Source organism: Terrapene carolina, unplaced genomic scaffold, assembly GCF_002925995.2.
Source record: "Terrapene carolina triunguis isolate 2854851 unplaced genomic scaffold, T_m_triunguis-2.0 Scaffold111, whole genome shotgun sequence".
Lineage (NCBI taxonomy): Eukaryota > Metazoa > Chordata > Testudines > Emydidae > Terrapene > Terrapene triunguis.
This window is the reverse complement of record NW_020664462.1, coordinates 28701055-28712789: the sequence shown is the minus strand read 5'-3', so window position 1 is coordinate 28712789 and position 11735 is coordinate 28701055. Positions and strand designations below refer to the sequence as shown.

The window sequence follows — 11735 nt, the reverse complement described above, 5'->3', positions numbered from 1 at the left end:
AGGGAGTAATTTCCAACTGGGAAGCACTTTTCAGGAGATGCTAGTTTAAACCCAAAATAAACAAGGGGCACATGCAGACTGAAATGTCATTGTAGCTTTATTTAGTCAGGTTTCAAGGCTGCTTATAGGTTCTGGTGACAAATACTTGCTAGGGAGCGGCAGAGATAGGTAGTAGCACTGCAACTGTTTTATAATGAAAGGCAGAAGGGAGGATATTAAAGAAGCTGAACTTTCTTGAGGTCTTTCAGTTCCAAATGTAGAAAAGGAAGGAAGGGCAGTTTCTCCTGGAATAAGAGATGTAATCTGGAAACACTGTCAAGTAAAAAAAAAAACAACAATGCCTGTCCTTTGTCTTTATTCATTTGCTTTGTTTTTCTCTTTGGTCAGGTGGTTCCAGCTTTCCTTATCACCTCCATCACCTTCCAATGCCTATCAGGTCTCACAGGAAGCAGGTCTACCAAAAAGGATTGGAATAATACATGTACAAATTGTGGGATGGAATTTCATAAGAGGGCAGTGCTCTCTGGGATGTAAACGCCAGGTGGCACTAGATTTGAAAGCAATGAGATTGTTAAAATTAAAAGGCCAATGGCGAGCTGTTTGTACAACACAAGAGTATGGGATATGGTCACTTGGTAGCCCCCCCCGCCCCCCCAAGATGAAAGTGAGATCCCACCTTAGACTGAGTTGTCCAGATGCCCCTGATGGAAGATACTGGGCCTTCTTCTGAATCTGAGGACAAAGGTAAGGGAAAGCAGGGCCTGAGCTGGGCTACCATGTGTATGAGGAGGATCTTTGGGTCTGACAAGGGGCTTCAAAATTGTAAGTTATTCAAACGTTCTAGGGGCTTATTTTGAACTGATCATTGCTTTATATGATGGCTGTGTTAAAATACCCCTGACTGAAACTTGGAGCTGAAGTTATCAGCCTACAAAACAATATAAAAAACCCAAACACAGTTCATATGATTTGTGACACTTTTCTGAACAGGCCTGTTCCTTTGATTGGTATCCCTGTATTTACAATTGCTGTGTGAATGTCTCTGCCTATCGTCTTGAGTTGGTCCAGATGGAATGTATTCCTTTGACAGGCAGAGACGCTTATCAGGTCAGATTTTTATTATATTTTACCTTGAGGTGCACTGGAGGTTTATTTATTCCTTTATTCAGTATTCATTTCAAAGGGCTTCATTGTATTTGTAGCTGTGTGTGTTGGTGGGAGAGCCTTTTGATATGTGGGCTACATAGTCATTACAAGTTAAGGCTCCGGGCTGCTCTCTCATGATTGTTACAGACACCTCCTCATGCTGCCTCAGGCCTCGGGTGCTTTGCTTGCTGGTTCCTTGTAGTTATTATCCCACATTCCTTCTTGTTGCAGAACATATCATTATTTTGCTTTGCGCTGGGCCTGTCTCCTGTCCCTTTTATGGGCCAAGTCTGTCCCTGTTTGCTTTTGCTTCTAAAAGAGAAGCAAACTAGTATTGCAAAGGCTGAATTATTTTGTTTGTGTATGGTCCGTCATGGGACCCCACACAAACCCTGCACAGTTTCCTATGCAGAATGCTTGTGCTAGTAATCAGAGAGGAGGAGGAAACGTGGTAGTCATGAGTAAATCAAACGCCGTGCCTCCTGACACATCCCTCCATGGCTCAAACCAGAGTGGATCCCCTGGAGAATGAACTCCACGGGTTTCCAGGGAGCAAAGATTGGTGAGTAGTACTTGCACCCTGCAAGTCCCTCCCAGCTGTGGCACTTCAAACATCTGTATAGCTTGAAAACAGAAGTTGACATGTTTTATAGTAAATGTTAGATCACAACTCAAACATGACAGCTGTTGAGGAAATTTTGCCTCTTAAAATTGATTTCAAACACATTGCCCTCTAGACAAGATATTAGAGTCTATACATGTTCAGTTTGACAGAACATTTGTAATATTCAGAAATAGTCTCTCATATTACTTTAACGCAACAATGCAACTTAATGAACACAAACCAACTCCAGAGCATACGTGCCACACACGACAGCGAAGCCTGCTAAATACACTTGTCATCAGCTCTGGGACCATAGAGGAAATGCTGAGCTAGGAGATTATAAATTACTTTGGCAAATTGAGATTTTCCTATGTGTGCAAATAAAAGGCACCAGTAGCACATTGCTTCAGTTGTAATTCCATTAGTGGGTGATGTGGCATCGTGAACCTTGGTGTGTTGTAATTTCTAAACAGAAACAAACATTAGAAAATTACTTTGTGGTACATCTCAAATATGTGCTGCAAAACTGCAAAGGTTGTGGTATAACACATTACACATATGTAAATCACAAGAGAGTTTCAATAAAACCATTATAATGGTTGATAGCATCAACACTAATTAGTTCTAGATTCAGTTTGTCCCCTCCTGCTAAAGTAAATTTGAGTGAGCTCAGTCTATTTCATATTTCCTCCTTTCTCTTTCAGGGGAAGACTGACTCTGTTGCACATGGTATTATATCCTGAATTTAAAACATATTTAAGGACTTACAGATCATTTCAAATTTAGAGGTCAGAAGTAATTTTTGCCATTAGCTTATTATTCATGTATCATCCAGCATATTTGCATGAGCTGTAAAACCAAATATTTAGAGCAGTTTGCCAATAAATGGGGAACAAAACAGCCAGTGTGCAAATACTGTAGAAATCAGGGGTTATAAAATTTAATGACAATAGAAAATAAAGTTAGTAAAGATATTTCAACAGCGAGGCAGCCTTCAGAACAATATGTGAAGGAAAACTATCCAAACTCAATGTATGCTATAGTATTTCTTTACAGAAAAGCTGTGACCTCATGGTTGAAGATAATTTCTTATTACAACTTCCTTTTCCAGCATCTGTGTAAAAATGTAGCTGGCAAAATTAAAAGGAAAACCGAGTTAATTGCAGCTATATTTGCTGACTGCACTAGCCAGGGCCTGCTGCTGCTCTTATTGAAATCACATGAAACATGGCAACTGTCAAACCAGATCAGAGAGACAAGGTGGATGAGGTAATATTTTATTGGACCAACTTTTGTTGGTGAGAGAGACAAGCTTTTGAGCTTTCAAAGAGCTCTTCTTCGGGACCTGAGCTCTCTGTAAGCTCAGAAGATGGTCTCTCCCACCAACAGAAGCTGGTCCAAGAAAAGGTGTTACTTCACCTTAGGGTGATCAGATATCCCGATTTTATAGGGACAGGCCCGATTTTTGGGTCCTTTTCTTATATAGGCTCCTATTTTCCCCCACTCCCATCCCGATTTTTTACATTTGCTGTCTGGTCACCCTACTTCACCTTGTCTCTCTACTATCCTGAGACCAACATGGCTACAGCAACACTGCATATTAGATCAGAATAGTAGTCCACCTAGACCAGCATCCTATCGGACAGTGGCCAGCACTAGACACTTCAGAGAAAGGTGCAAGAAATCTCAGTGGACAATTATGAAATAACAGGTCTCCGGGGAAAGTTTCTTCCTAATACCTGTCAGTAGCACAATTCTGACTTAAATGGAAATAAGATTTGTTTCTTAGCTGTGAGGGACATGAAGCACAAACATAGATTTCTCACTAACCTTTTAAAAAGCTTGATGCAATGACATTTCTGGTATCCACATTGTCACCGAATTTATGCATTCTAGAGGAAGTGCCAGAGGAGGAAAGGAATTTGTTAAAAGGTGAGTTAAAATTATTTCAGTGCTGAATTCTCCTCTGCAGCCTGGATAGCATGGGCATTCAACACAGAAACTGGAGTTTAAACCATTTGGTTTTAATTTTGCATTTTGCCATTAAGCAAACAGATTTGTTAATTATTCATTTAATATGGCTTTCTGTTTATAAAGCAAAGAGGGTAGTCCATGGTAGTGTCTGAATAGCAAGTGTGACTGGCACAACCTTTTACGAACACTGCTGGCCAGACTTGGCGGTTTTGGTTTGAAACTGGACTTTTCCTTCTACTTCTGCCACTGTAGAGGAGCACCACCTGCCTTCAGAGGCATAGGGAGGTGAAGTGACCTGCCCAACTAAAGCAGCAGGTCAGTGGCAAAGCCAGCAATGGAAAGGTTTCTTCAGTCCCAGCTCTGTACCTGCGCCACTGTACCACCCTGCCAGCCCTGACTACCCTTATCCTCTTTACATTAAACGTGCTATGCATCCCTCTCCTTATCTGTCCTTGATTTTGCCTGAAAACTCCCCTCCTTCATCTTTAGACCATCTTGTTGGAAACACTGGAATTTAAAACGAACAATGTTTGAGTTCTAAAACGAACATCCTAGAGAGATGCAACTAATGCTAGTGGATCATAAATATACTGTAATACTTGTAATCATCTGAATTACCTACGGTACAGTTCTGGGAGGTCCCTCTTTTTGGAACTAGTGGATGAAATGTAAGGCAATGTCTATTTAATTAACTTTTTCAATTTTCACAATTTTTCTGTTCAAGGTCCTCTTTTCTGTGCTCCTGAACAATCCCCCTCTGTCTTAGCTCCTGCACACCCCTTAATCACGCATGCAAATGAGCTGGGTGATTTCTCCCGAGTTTACTGTGTTCTGTTCAAAAGATCCATAGTACCACGTTGGCATATGGCACCTAAACATTAAATATGGCGCCTATATCACTGTGACGGAAGTATTATAAGTGCATAAAATATTTACAGTATTAAATGTGTAAATCAATACAGACAGTTAAAGTCTCCCAATAGATCTATCTACTGTATAGAGTTTGAATCTATAACATTTCAAACTTTTCCAGGGGTGTGTGGGAATCCCGAATAGCAAAGCTGCTTTGTCTGAACTCAGCAAAGCCGCACCCACCAATGTACTAATAAATGAATTAGCATCTCACTAAGGAGATCACTTCGGGGCTGATATTGATCAGGCCGAGCCTGTGTGTTTGCCTGGGATTGTTTGGAGGATAATTGAGTGTCAGTCTCTGTCTGTGTCGTCTCACTGGCGCCTGGTGCTTTTGGATTTGCTAATTTTCGCTAAGTGTCTTTTGCCGACTACTCCCACTACATCTAGCCCAACAAGCAGCCCGGCTCCTTGTAGCCAACCGTCTGTCTGCCGGAGCTGTATTGATCAAGAAAAAATAAATACATAACAGATGAAAACGATACGCTTCTGTCCAACCCCGGAGGGCTGGTTTGCTGGATCTGTTATGCGCAGCCCTGGCTCTGCCGAGCGCTTCTGGCTCTCCGCAGCCATCCCGTATTGGCGTTTCCTGTAATGATCTTCCCCCCGTGAACGGCTCTGTACTCACGGCACATTCCTCCTCGGGCGAGGCAGGGCTTGGTTTGGGCAAGTGTCCCCAGGCAGTTTGGTTCTTACGAGTTGGCTGATCGGGGCCCTGAGCACCAAGGTGGGGCGGGCGTGACTTTCAAGTGTTGGATTGGAAACACTGCGGGGGGGCGGGGAGCGCCCCAAGCCTCGCTGCAAGGCGGGTGTGAATGCGGGGATGGGGGAGCGCCGTGTTCCGCGGAGACGCGTCTGTCCTGCCGGGACACCCGGGCGCTCTGCCTCCGCCCCGCCCCTCGCTGCCCTGGGCATGAATTGCGGATCCCCCCGGGCCCATTTGCAAGCGGGAGGGGGGGGCGGGGCGACCGCAGGCGCCCGGCTGCTGTGAGTGGCAGAGGAGCGGAGCCTATGAGGGCGGCGCTGGGGGCGTGGTGGGCGGAGCGAGGGGCGGGCGTCGGGGCAGGCTAGGTCGGCGCCGCGCTATTTACAGCGTTGGGCTCGCTCGGTGCTTGCCTGGGTCAGAGCCGGAGTCGGGGGCTGCCGGAGCGTCCAGCTCGGCCCGCTGCGCGTCTCGCTTGCAGGAGGCGGGGCCGCCCTGGCCGGGCAGAGTTGCGGGCTCTCCCCGCTCCCACATGTGGCGGCAGCTGTGGCTGGAGAGCGGCCCCCGCAGCCTGTGATCAGCTGGGCTGCTCCGCCGGGGGAGCTGTGCGGCGCCGCCTCCCGAGGCTGGCGGGCTGCGGGGCGCAGACAGCCGCGGGGAGCTGGAGTCTGTACGCTGCCCGCCCCGGGCACTCGAGTGCGGCGCCGCGAGCTTAAGCGAGCCCTGGAGGGAAGCTCGAGCGGCCGGCCGGGGAGGGTCCAGGCGGGGCGGTTCAATGGATCGCCATTCCAGCTACAGCTTCATCTGGCTGCAACTGGAGCTGTGCGCCATGGCCATCCTGCTGACCAGAGGTGAGGGGACCGGGCTACGCTGGGGTTAGTGGGGAGCGAGCGAGCGGAGGACAAGGGGGTGCGAGGAGTGGTTAGAGCTGTGCGCGGCGTCACTGGGGTGCGGGGGGCTATTGGGGTGGCAATAGCCTGGGGTGCAGGAGGAGTGAAAATAGCAGGGGCTCGTGGGGGTGGTTGAGTTGCGGTGGCTGGCAAGTGCGGGCGTGCCATGGGCTAGGGGGCCCCAGAGTGTGGTGCTGCGGGGGTAGCTCTGAACCCCCAGTGCCAGGCGGCGCAGCCTCCCGCAGGGCAGCTCTCCTCCCCGAGCCCCGCACTCCCTCCTTGGAGGCTTTCTCTGCCAGGCTGCGCTGGGAGCTCCATGCAGAGGGCTCCGAGCTGGCTTTGAAGCCCATTGCCAAGTCTTTGTTAGCGTGTAATCTTTCCTCCTCTGCTGAGCCTCACAGGCTAGGACAAGCTCGCCTCTTCTTGAAAGTAGCAGTACTTGGGTTTTTTCCTTCCCCTCTCCCTGTCTCCCCCCACCTCGCTGCTAGAGCCTTGCCCCGGTTCATTGATGTAAGTCAGACCTTAAGGGCAAGCGGTTGTCAAAATGTTTTTGTTAGTCTGCCTTTAATGAACTTCTGAACGCTTCCAGCCATGGAGCCGGGCCATCTTAGAGACACACTGCCCCTTTTGGAGCCCTGGCGTGGTTTTACTGTAGGGCGGATAGTCTCGCCTCCCTCAAGTGTTTATAATAATAAATAATAATAAAAAACCCAAGGAAAGTACATCAGAGGGAACTAATTCCGACCCCACACCCTCTTCTCTAATCCTTTTAAAACTAGTAGTGGATTAGAGATGTGTTTAACTTCCTGTTGCAAATGCTACATTCCTGTAAATAGGTATGGAGTTTAAACACACTTAGAGTAAATTAACACTGTCTCCATACAGTTCAGTGACTGCTTAGATGGTCTCTTTTTAAGGGGGAAAGGTCACCTTTTTGGCTCCCTATAATTGCCAAGATTCACAGAGGAGGTTAAAGGATAAACTACCACAGTGATGATGTGCTACCATATTTATTTATTTTGGAAGTAAGGGTGTAATTAACCCTAAATAACAGCCCTTGCAGCATGCAGAGAGAAGCCTTCTGGCCCCATCAAAGGCAGGCAGAACAGGGAGTGACTGAGTGATGTGAAGTCACAGATACTGAAACTATGTGCCTGATAATGATATAATTAGGGGATCATAGACTTCTGGCTGCTGCTGACTTCAAAAGCTTTAAGAGAAGCCTGCAGTCTCTCCTGTAGCCATCTTGACTAAAAGCAGACATTTTTCTTTAATAGCTATATACAGTAACAAGAAAGAGGAGGGAACAGAAGGGCATTGTTCAGTTTCAAAATACCAAATACCCTTTCTGGCCTTTTGCATAGCACAGGAAGAAACTTTGTGAATTGACAGAAATACAGTTTTAATACAGTAATACAAAGTCCATTCTGTTCTACCAAAAATGTGGCTTTAATTAAAATGGAGTTGTAATAACCTGATGACTAGCCTGTCAGATTTTGTTTATAAGACTGTCTTAGGTCAGTAAAATGTAGAATTTTAAACAGGGTCATATAAACAGTTAAAATAGAAGTATGCTTATTGTTTCATTTTCCTCCCCATGCTGAGCTTAGAGTAGTGAAAGGATGGTCAACTTTGTTCATTTTGTATTTTTTTAATTATTATTAACTTGCTCTAACTGAATAGTAGTGGTCATAGACACTTTTTGCAGGGAAAAAAGTAACAAGCTTAGTGATTGTACATAAGAAAGCAGAGAAAAGCTGTTCACCAATTTATTGGAAGGGTGACTTTTATGAAACCAAGGAAAGTTGGGCTCCTTGGCCTAAAGGCCCAAGGGAGCTAATGCAGACTGGGGAGAGAGACGCTCTGTCATTTGGCTTCTATTAAGCAGAGTTATTAAAGAGCAGCAGGGACTTCAGGGCCCAGAGCCTCTGCAGCAGAGTTACCAGGAGAGCTGAGCCTAGATGGGCTGAAGCCTGGAAGTTAATTTGACTGAGTCCTTTCCCGGTCATTTTTTTTTTTTAAGCGTAAGAAGTGGGGAGGGGATAGTTAAAAGGCAGTTATGCACAGGTTTGTTTTCAGGATAATTCAGCTCACTTTTAAAGGCTCACTTACTGCCTCTGTGGTAGGAAGTACACCAACTAACTGAATTGGAAGTCTGTTTAAGTAAATCCCCACTTATAATGACTGCTCCAGAATCTGCCTTCCTCTAATTCTCTGAACTGATGATATATTGAAATAGGTTTGAGTTATGACTTGCCTAGAAAGAATACATTTTCCCTACAGTACAAGATGTGTATAATCATAATGGTGGTTTGGAGAGCACAAAATGAAGTGTTTTATTAAGAACTTTTATCGCTTCCCTTCAGAAATTTTTGAGGTTTCCTGAGATTGTTTTTATACAACTGGTAGAAGATTTTCAGTCTAAATGTTTCCCCTTTTTTGACCACATGTTGGATTGCCTGCAAAAACTAGGGGTTATGGGGGAGGAGGTTTCAGCTTTGCAGTAATGCACCCCTTCTTATGACTTTCCATTTGGGTTGAAAGAAATTGACTTTTTGGCAAACAAACCACTAATTGTAAACTGCACTGTTCCTGTTTTATAAAACTGACTTTAAAAAGCCCTGTTGCATGAAAAACTCTTCATAGAAAAAGTTCCTTTTCTGCAGAGATCACAAATAACTGCCCAATTTCACATAGTAAAAATCTTCCTGACTTGGAATTTCTAGATTCTAATAGTTCTAGCTGATAGCTTTATAAGGTGTTAGCTAAAGCTCTTAAACCTTGGCATAGCCCTGAGAGATGGCAAACAGTTCTGCCATTCCAATTACATTTAAATATGTGACAGAATAAAAAAATCTTAGAATGATCAACCATCAACAATAATGATTTAAATTCTAAAACACTGCAGCAACGCTGTTTCAAACTGTAGCTTTTTGGGGGGGGGGGGGGAGGAGATTCTGCCTCTTAAATAAGGATGGGTTTGATCACATGTAGAATGCTGATTTTTAGTAAGTAGTAAAAATACCTAGCTGGTATGCAGATGTGGTTATGTATGTCTTATCTAGCAGTATGATCCAAAAAACCCTAGTCTTAATGAGAAGTGTGACATTTCAGTTGGTCCTGCTTTAATCAAGTACATCATAGTAGTAGTAAATATTGGTATTATGCCAGTGCCCAAAGGCCCCCATTGGGATTAGGGTCCCAGGGTGGTAGGCACTATACAAAGACTGAAAACAGACAAGCCCTGCTCTGCAAGGTTTACAATCTACAGTGACCAAAAGTTTGTACTGTTGAGTTTGTTAGTTTGTGAGATAGCAAGTGAGTTTCTGTACTAACTAGGAATAAAATACTTGACTTTTTTTTAGGTGAAATTAGATGCTACTGTGATGCTGCACACTGTGTTGCAACTGGCTATATGTGCAAATCTGAGCTTAATGCCTGCTTCTCCAGACTGCTTGACCCTCAGAACACGAATTCCCCACTTACTCATGGCTGCTTGGACTCTATTGCAAACACAGCTGACATCTGCCAAGCTAAACAGGCACAAAACCACTCCGGCACCACCATGCCCACATTGGAATGCTGTCATGAAGATATGTGCAATTATAGAGGACTGCATGATGTTCTCTCTCCTCCCAAGGGTGAGACCTCAGGTAGAGAAAGCAGTTTCAACTAAATGTCTTCTCTGATCTATAGGCTTGTGACAGCCAAGACCTTGTATGTCTGCTATTGATTTTGTTGTTAATGTAATTAGAGATACCAGAGGGAGAAGCATGTGGCGGGATGCAGAGATGTATCTCTAAAAGCTGAGTAGCTTTTATGTCTGCATTAGCATTAGATGTCTGCCTGTCCTGCCTGCTTCTCAACATTTCTAAGAGGCAATTATACAGTGGTACTCATTCACATTAGATCAACTGCCAATGTAATAAAAATATATTATCTTAACTTGTTTTAGAAATGGTTCAGATCAATCTGTAGAGATACTATTTGTAGATACTTTCCAGTGTGAAGTTAAATTATTAGCAGCAGCAGCTTTTAATATGTGTGGTTTAAGGAATTGTTAAATTTGAAACAATTGTTTAGCTGAGACTGAAATAATCTTGGCATCTTTGTTTAACTTTTTGCAGGACAGGGGAGCAGATACCAGCATGACAACAGCAGAAATCTCATCACTAAGGTTCAGGAGTTGACCTCTTCAAAAGAACTGTGGTTCAGAGCAGCTGTAATTGCTGTTCCCATAGCTGGTGGGCTGATCTTAGTGCTTCTTATCATGCTAGCTTTGCGGATGCTCAGGAGTGAAAACAAAAGACTGCAAGATCAACGACAGCAAATGCTCTCCCGTTTGCACTACAGTTTTCATGGACATAATTCAAAGAAAGGACAGGTGGCAAAGTTAGACTTGGAATGCATGGTGCCAGTAACTGGTCATGAGAACTGCTGCATGAGCTGTGATAAAATGAGACAGACAGACCTCAGCAATGATAAAATTCTTTCATTAGTCCACTGGGGAATGTACAGTGGGCATGGAAAGCTGGAATTTGTATGACCAACTTTTTTTTTTTTTTTTAAATCTGAGCTAAACTTACTAGGAAAACTCTCAAAGGCCTTTGGGTTCTGCTGGACAGGAGCACTTTATCTTAAGCAAACTTTCATTAATCATCTTTTGAGAAACAAAGGACCTCTGCAAACAGAATCTTGGATATTTCCTCTGAAGGATTCCAAAAGTTGTCTTATTTGCACAGAGTAAAATAGACTCAATGTATTGTTTGCTTTAAAGTTATGAAAGCAAAAATTAGAAGTTGTACACACTGTCACCAGGGTTATCTGAGCTGTAGGGAACTGAGAATTGAGCTACATAATAAACTGTATGAAAGCTCCTGTGTTTCCTGACTTATTGTAAAGGATCTTTAAATATATATATATTTTGTCTGAAACTTCCTTGTGATTTTTTTTTTTGTAGAAGACATTGTTTTCTTTTTTTAGAAAGCTATTGTGAGGTGACATTAGCATTCAGAATAGAATTGCACTAAATCTTGAAATGTGTTCTCCTGTAAAGTCCATCTTCCTGCAGAGTGGCAGAAGTGACTTTTTGTTATTCCTGAAAGAGGATATCCACTCTATCTCTGAATATCTCAAATAGTGGTGAGTCCATATTTTCCCTTGTCAGTTTATTCTAGTGCCTTAGTTTTCCCTGTTGCAGCTAAGGCTGATTACTTTGTTCCGTTCTTGACTGACTGACTCCCTTTTTCTCTTTATTTATTGTATTTAATTTACATAAATATATTTTGTATTCATCTACCTACACAGGTGGCAACTAAATCTTGTGTCTTGGCTCAGTATGGCCAGTCATCTCAACCTTTCCTTACAGTTCTTAACTTCCATAAAATCACTTAAATTTCTCCTCAGAACCAGCTCCATTTAATTTAGTGTTACCCTATATGTCATACGTGACTTCAGTTCATCGACAAGCAGAGTGGAGTAGAAAAGCCACATTGATCTTTCTAAA

General features: G+C 43.7%; 1 protein-coding gene and 1 long non-coding RNA gene across 3 annotated transcripts; one reads left to right on the top strand and one right to left on the bottom strand.

Moving 5' to 3' along the window:
- Nucleotides 1-1159: 1159 nt before the first annotated feature.
- Nucleotides 1160-5575, bottom strand: LOC112125068. The gene is made up of 3 exons (XR_002909695.3): nucleotides 5265-5575; nucleotides 3581-3642; nucleotides 1160-2215 (listed from the first exon to the last, which is right to left on the bottom strand). It is a non-coding gene; the product is annotated as an uncharacterized LOC112125068 (long non-coding RNA).
- Nucleotides 5576-5750: 175 nt separating this feature from the next.
- BAMBI (BMP and activin membrane bound inhibitor) lies at nucleotides 5751-11105 on the top strand. 2 transcript variants are annotated; one of them, XM_024223540.2, is made up of 3 exons: nucleotides 5751-6190; nucleotides 9595-9870; nucleotides 10357-11105. In XM_024223540.2, exons 1-3 carry the CDS (start codon nucleotides 6115-6117, stop codon nucleotides 10773-10775), a joined length of 771 nt encoding a protein of 256 aa, XP_024079308.1. In that variant the 5' UTR covers nucleotides 5751-6114; the 3' UTR covers nucleotides 10776-11105. The 2 variants fall into 2 exon arrangements, with proteins under 2 accessions (XP_024079308.1, XP_024079300.1); XM_024223532.2 differs by having other exon boundaries at nucleotides 9595-9882.
- Nucleotides 11106-11735: the final 630 nt, after the last annotated feature.

Coding starts and splice junctions, on each gene's coding strand:
- BAMBI (XM_024223532.2), top strand. CDS start 6,115: ATGGATCGCCATTCCAGCTACAGCTTCATCTGGCTGCAACTGGAGCTG. Junction 6,191..9,594: donor GGCCATCCTGCTGACCAGAG/GTGAGGGGACCG, acceptor ACTTTTTTTTAG/GTGAAATTAGATGCTACTGT. Junction 9,883..10,356: donor TCCCAAGGGTGAGACCTCAG/GTAGAGAAAGCA, acceptor AACTTTTTGCAG/GACAGGGGAGCAGATACCAG.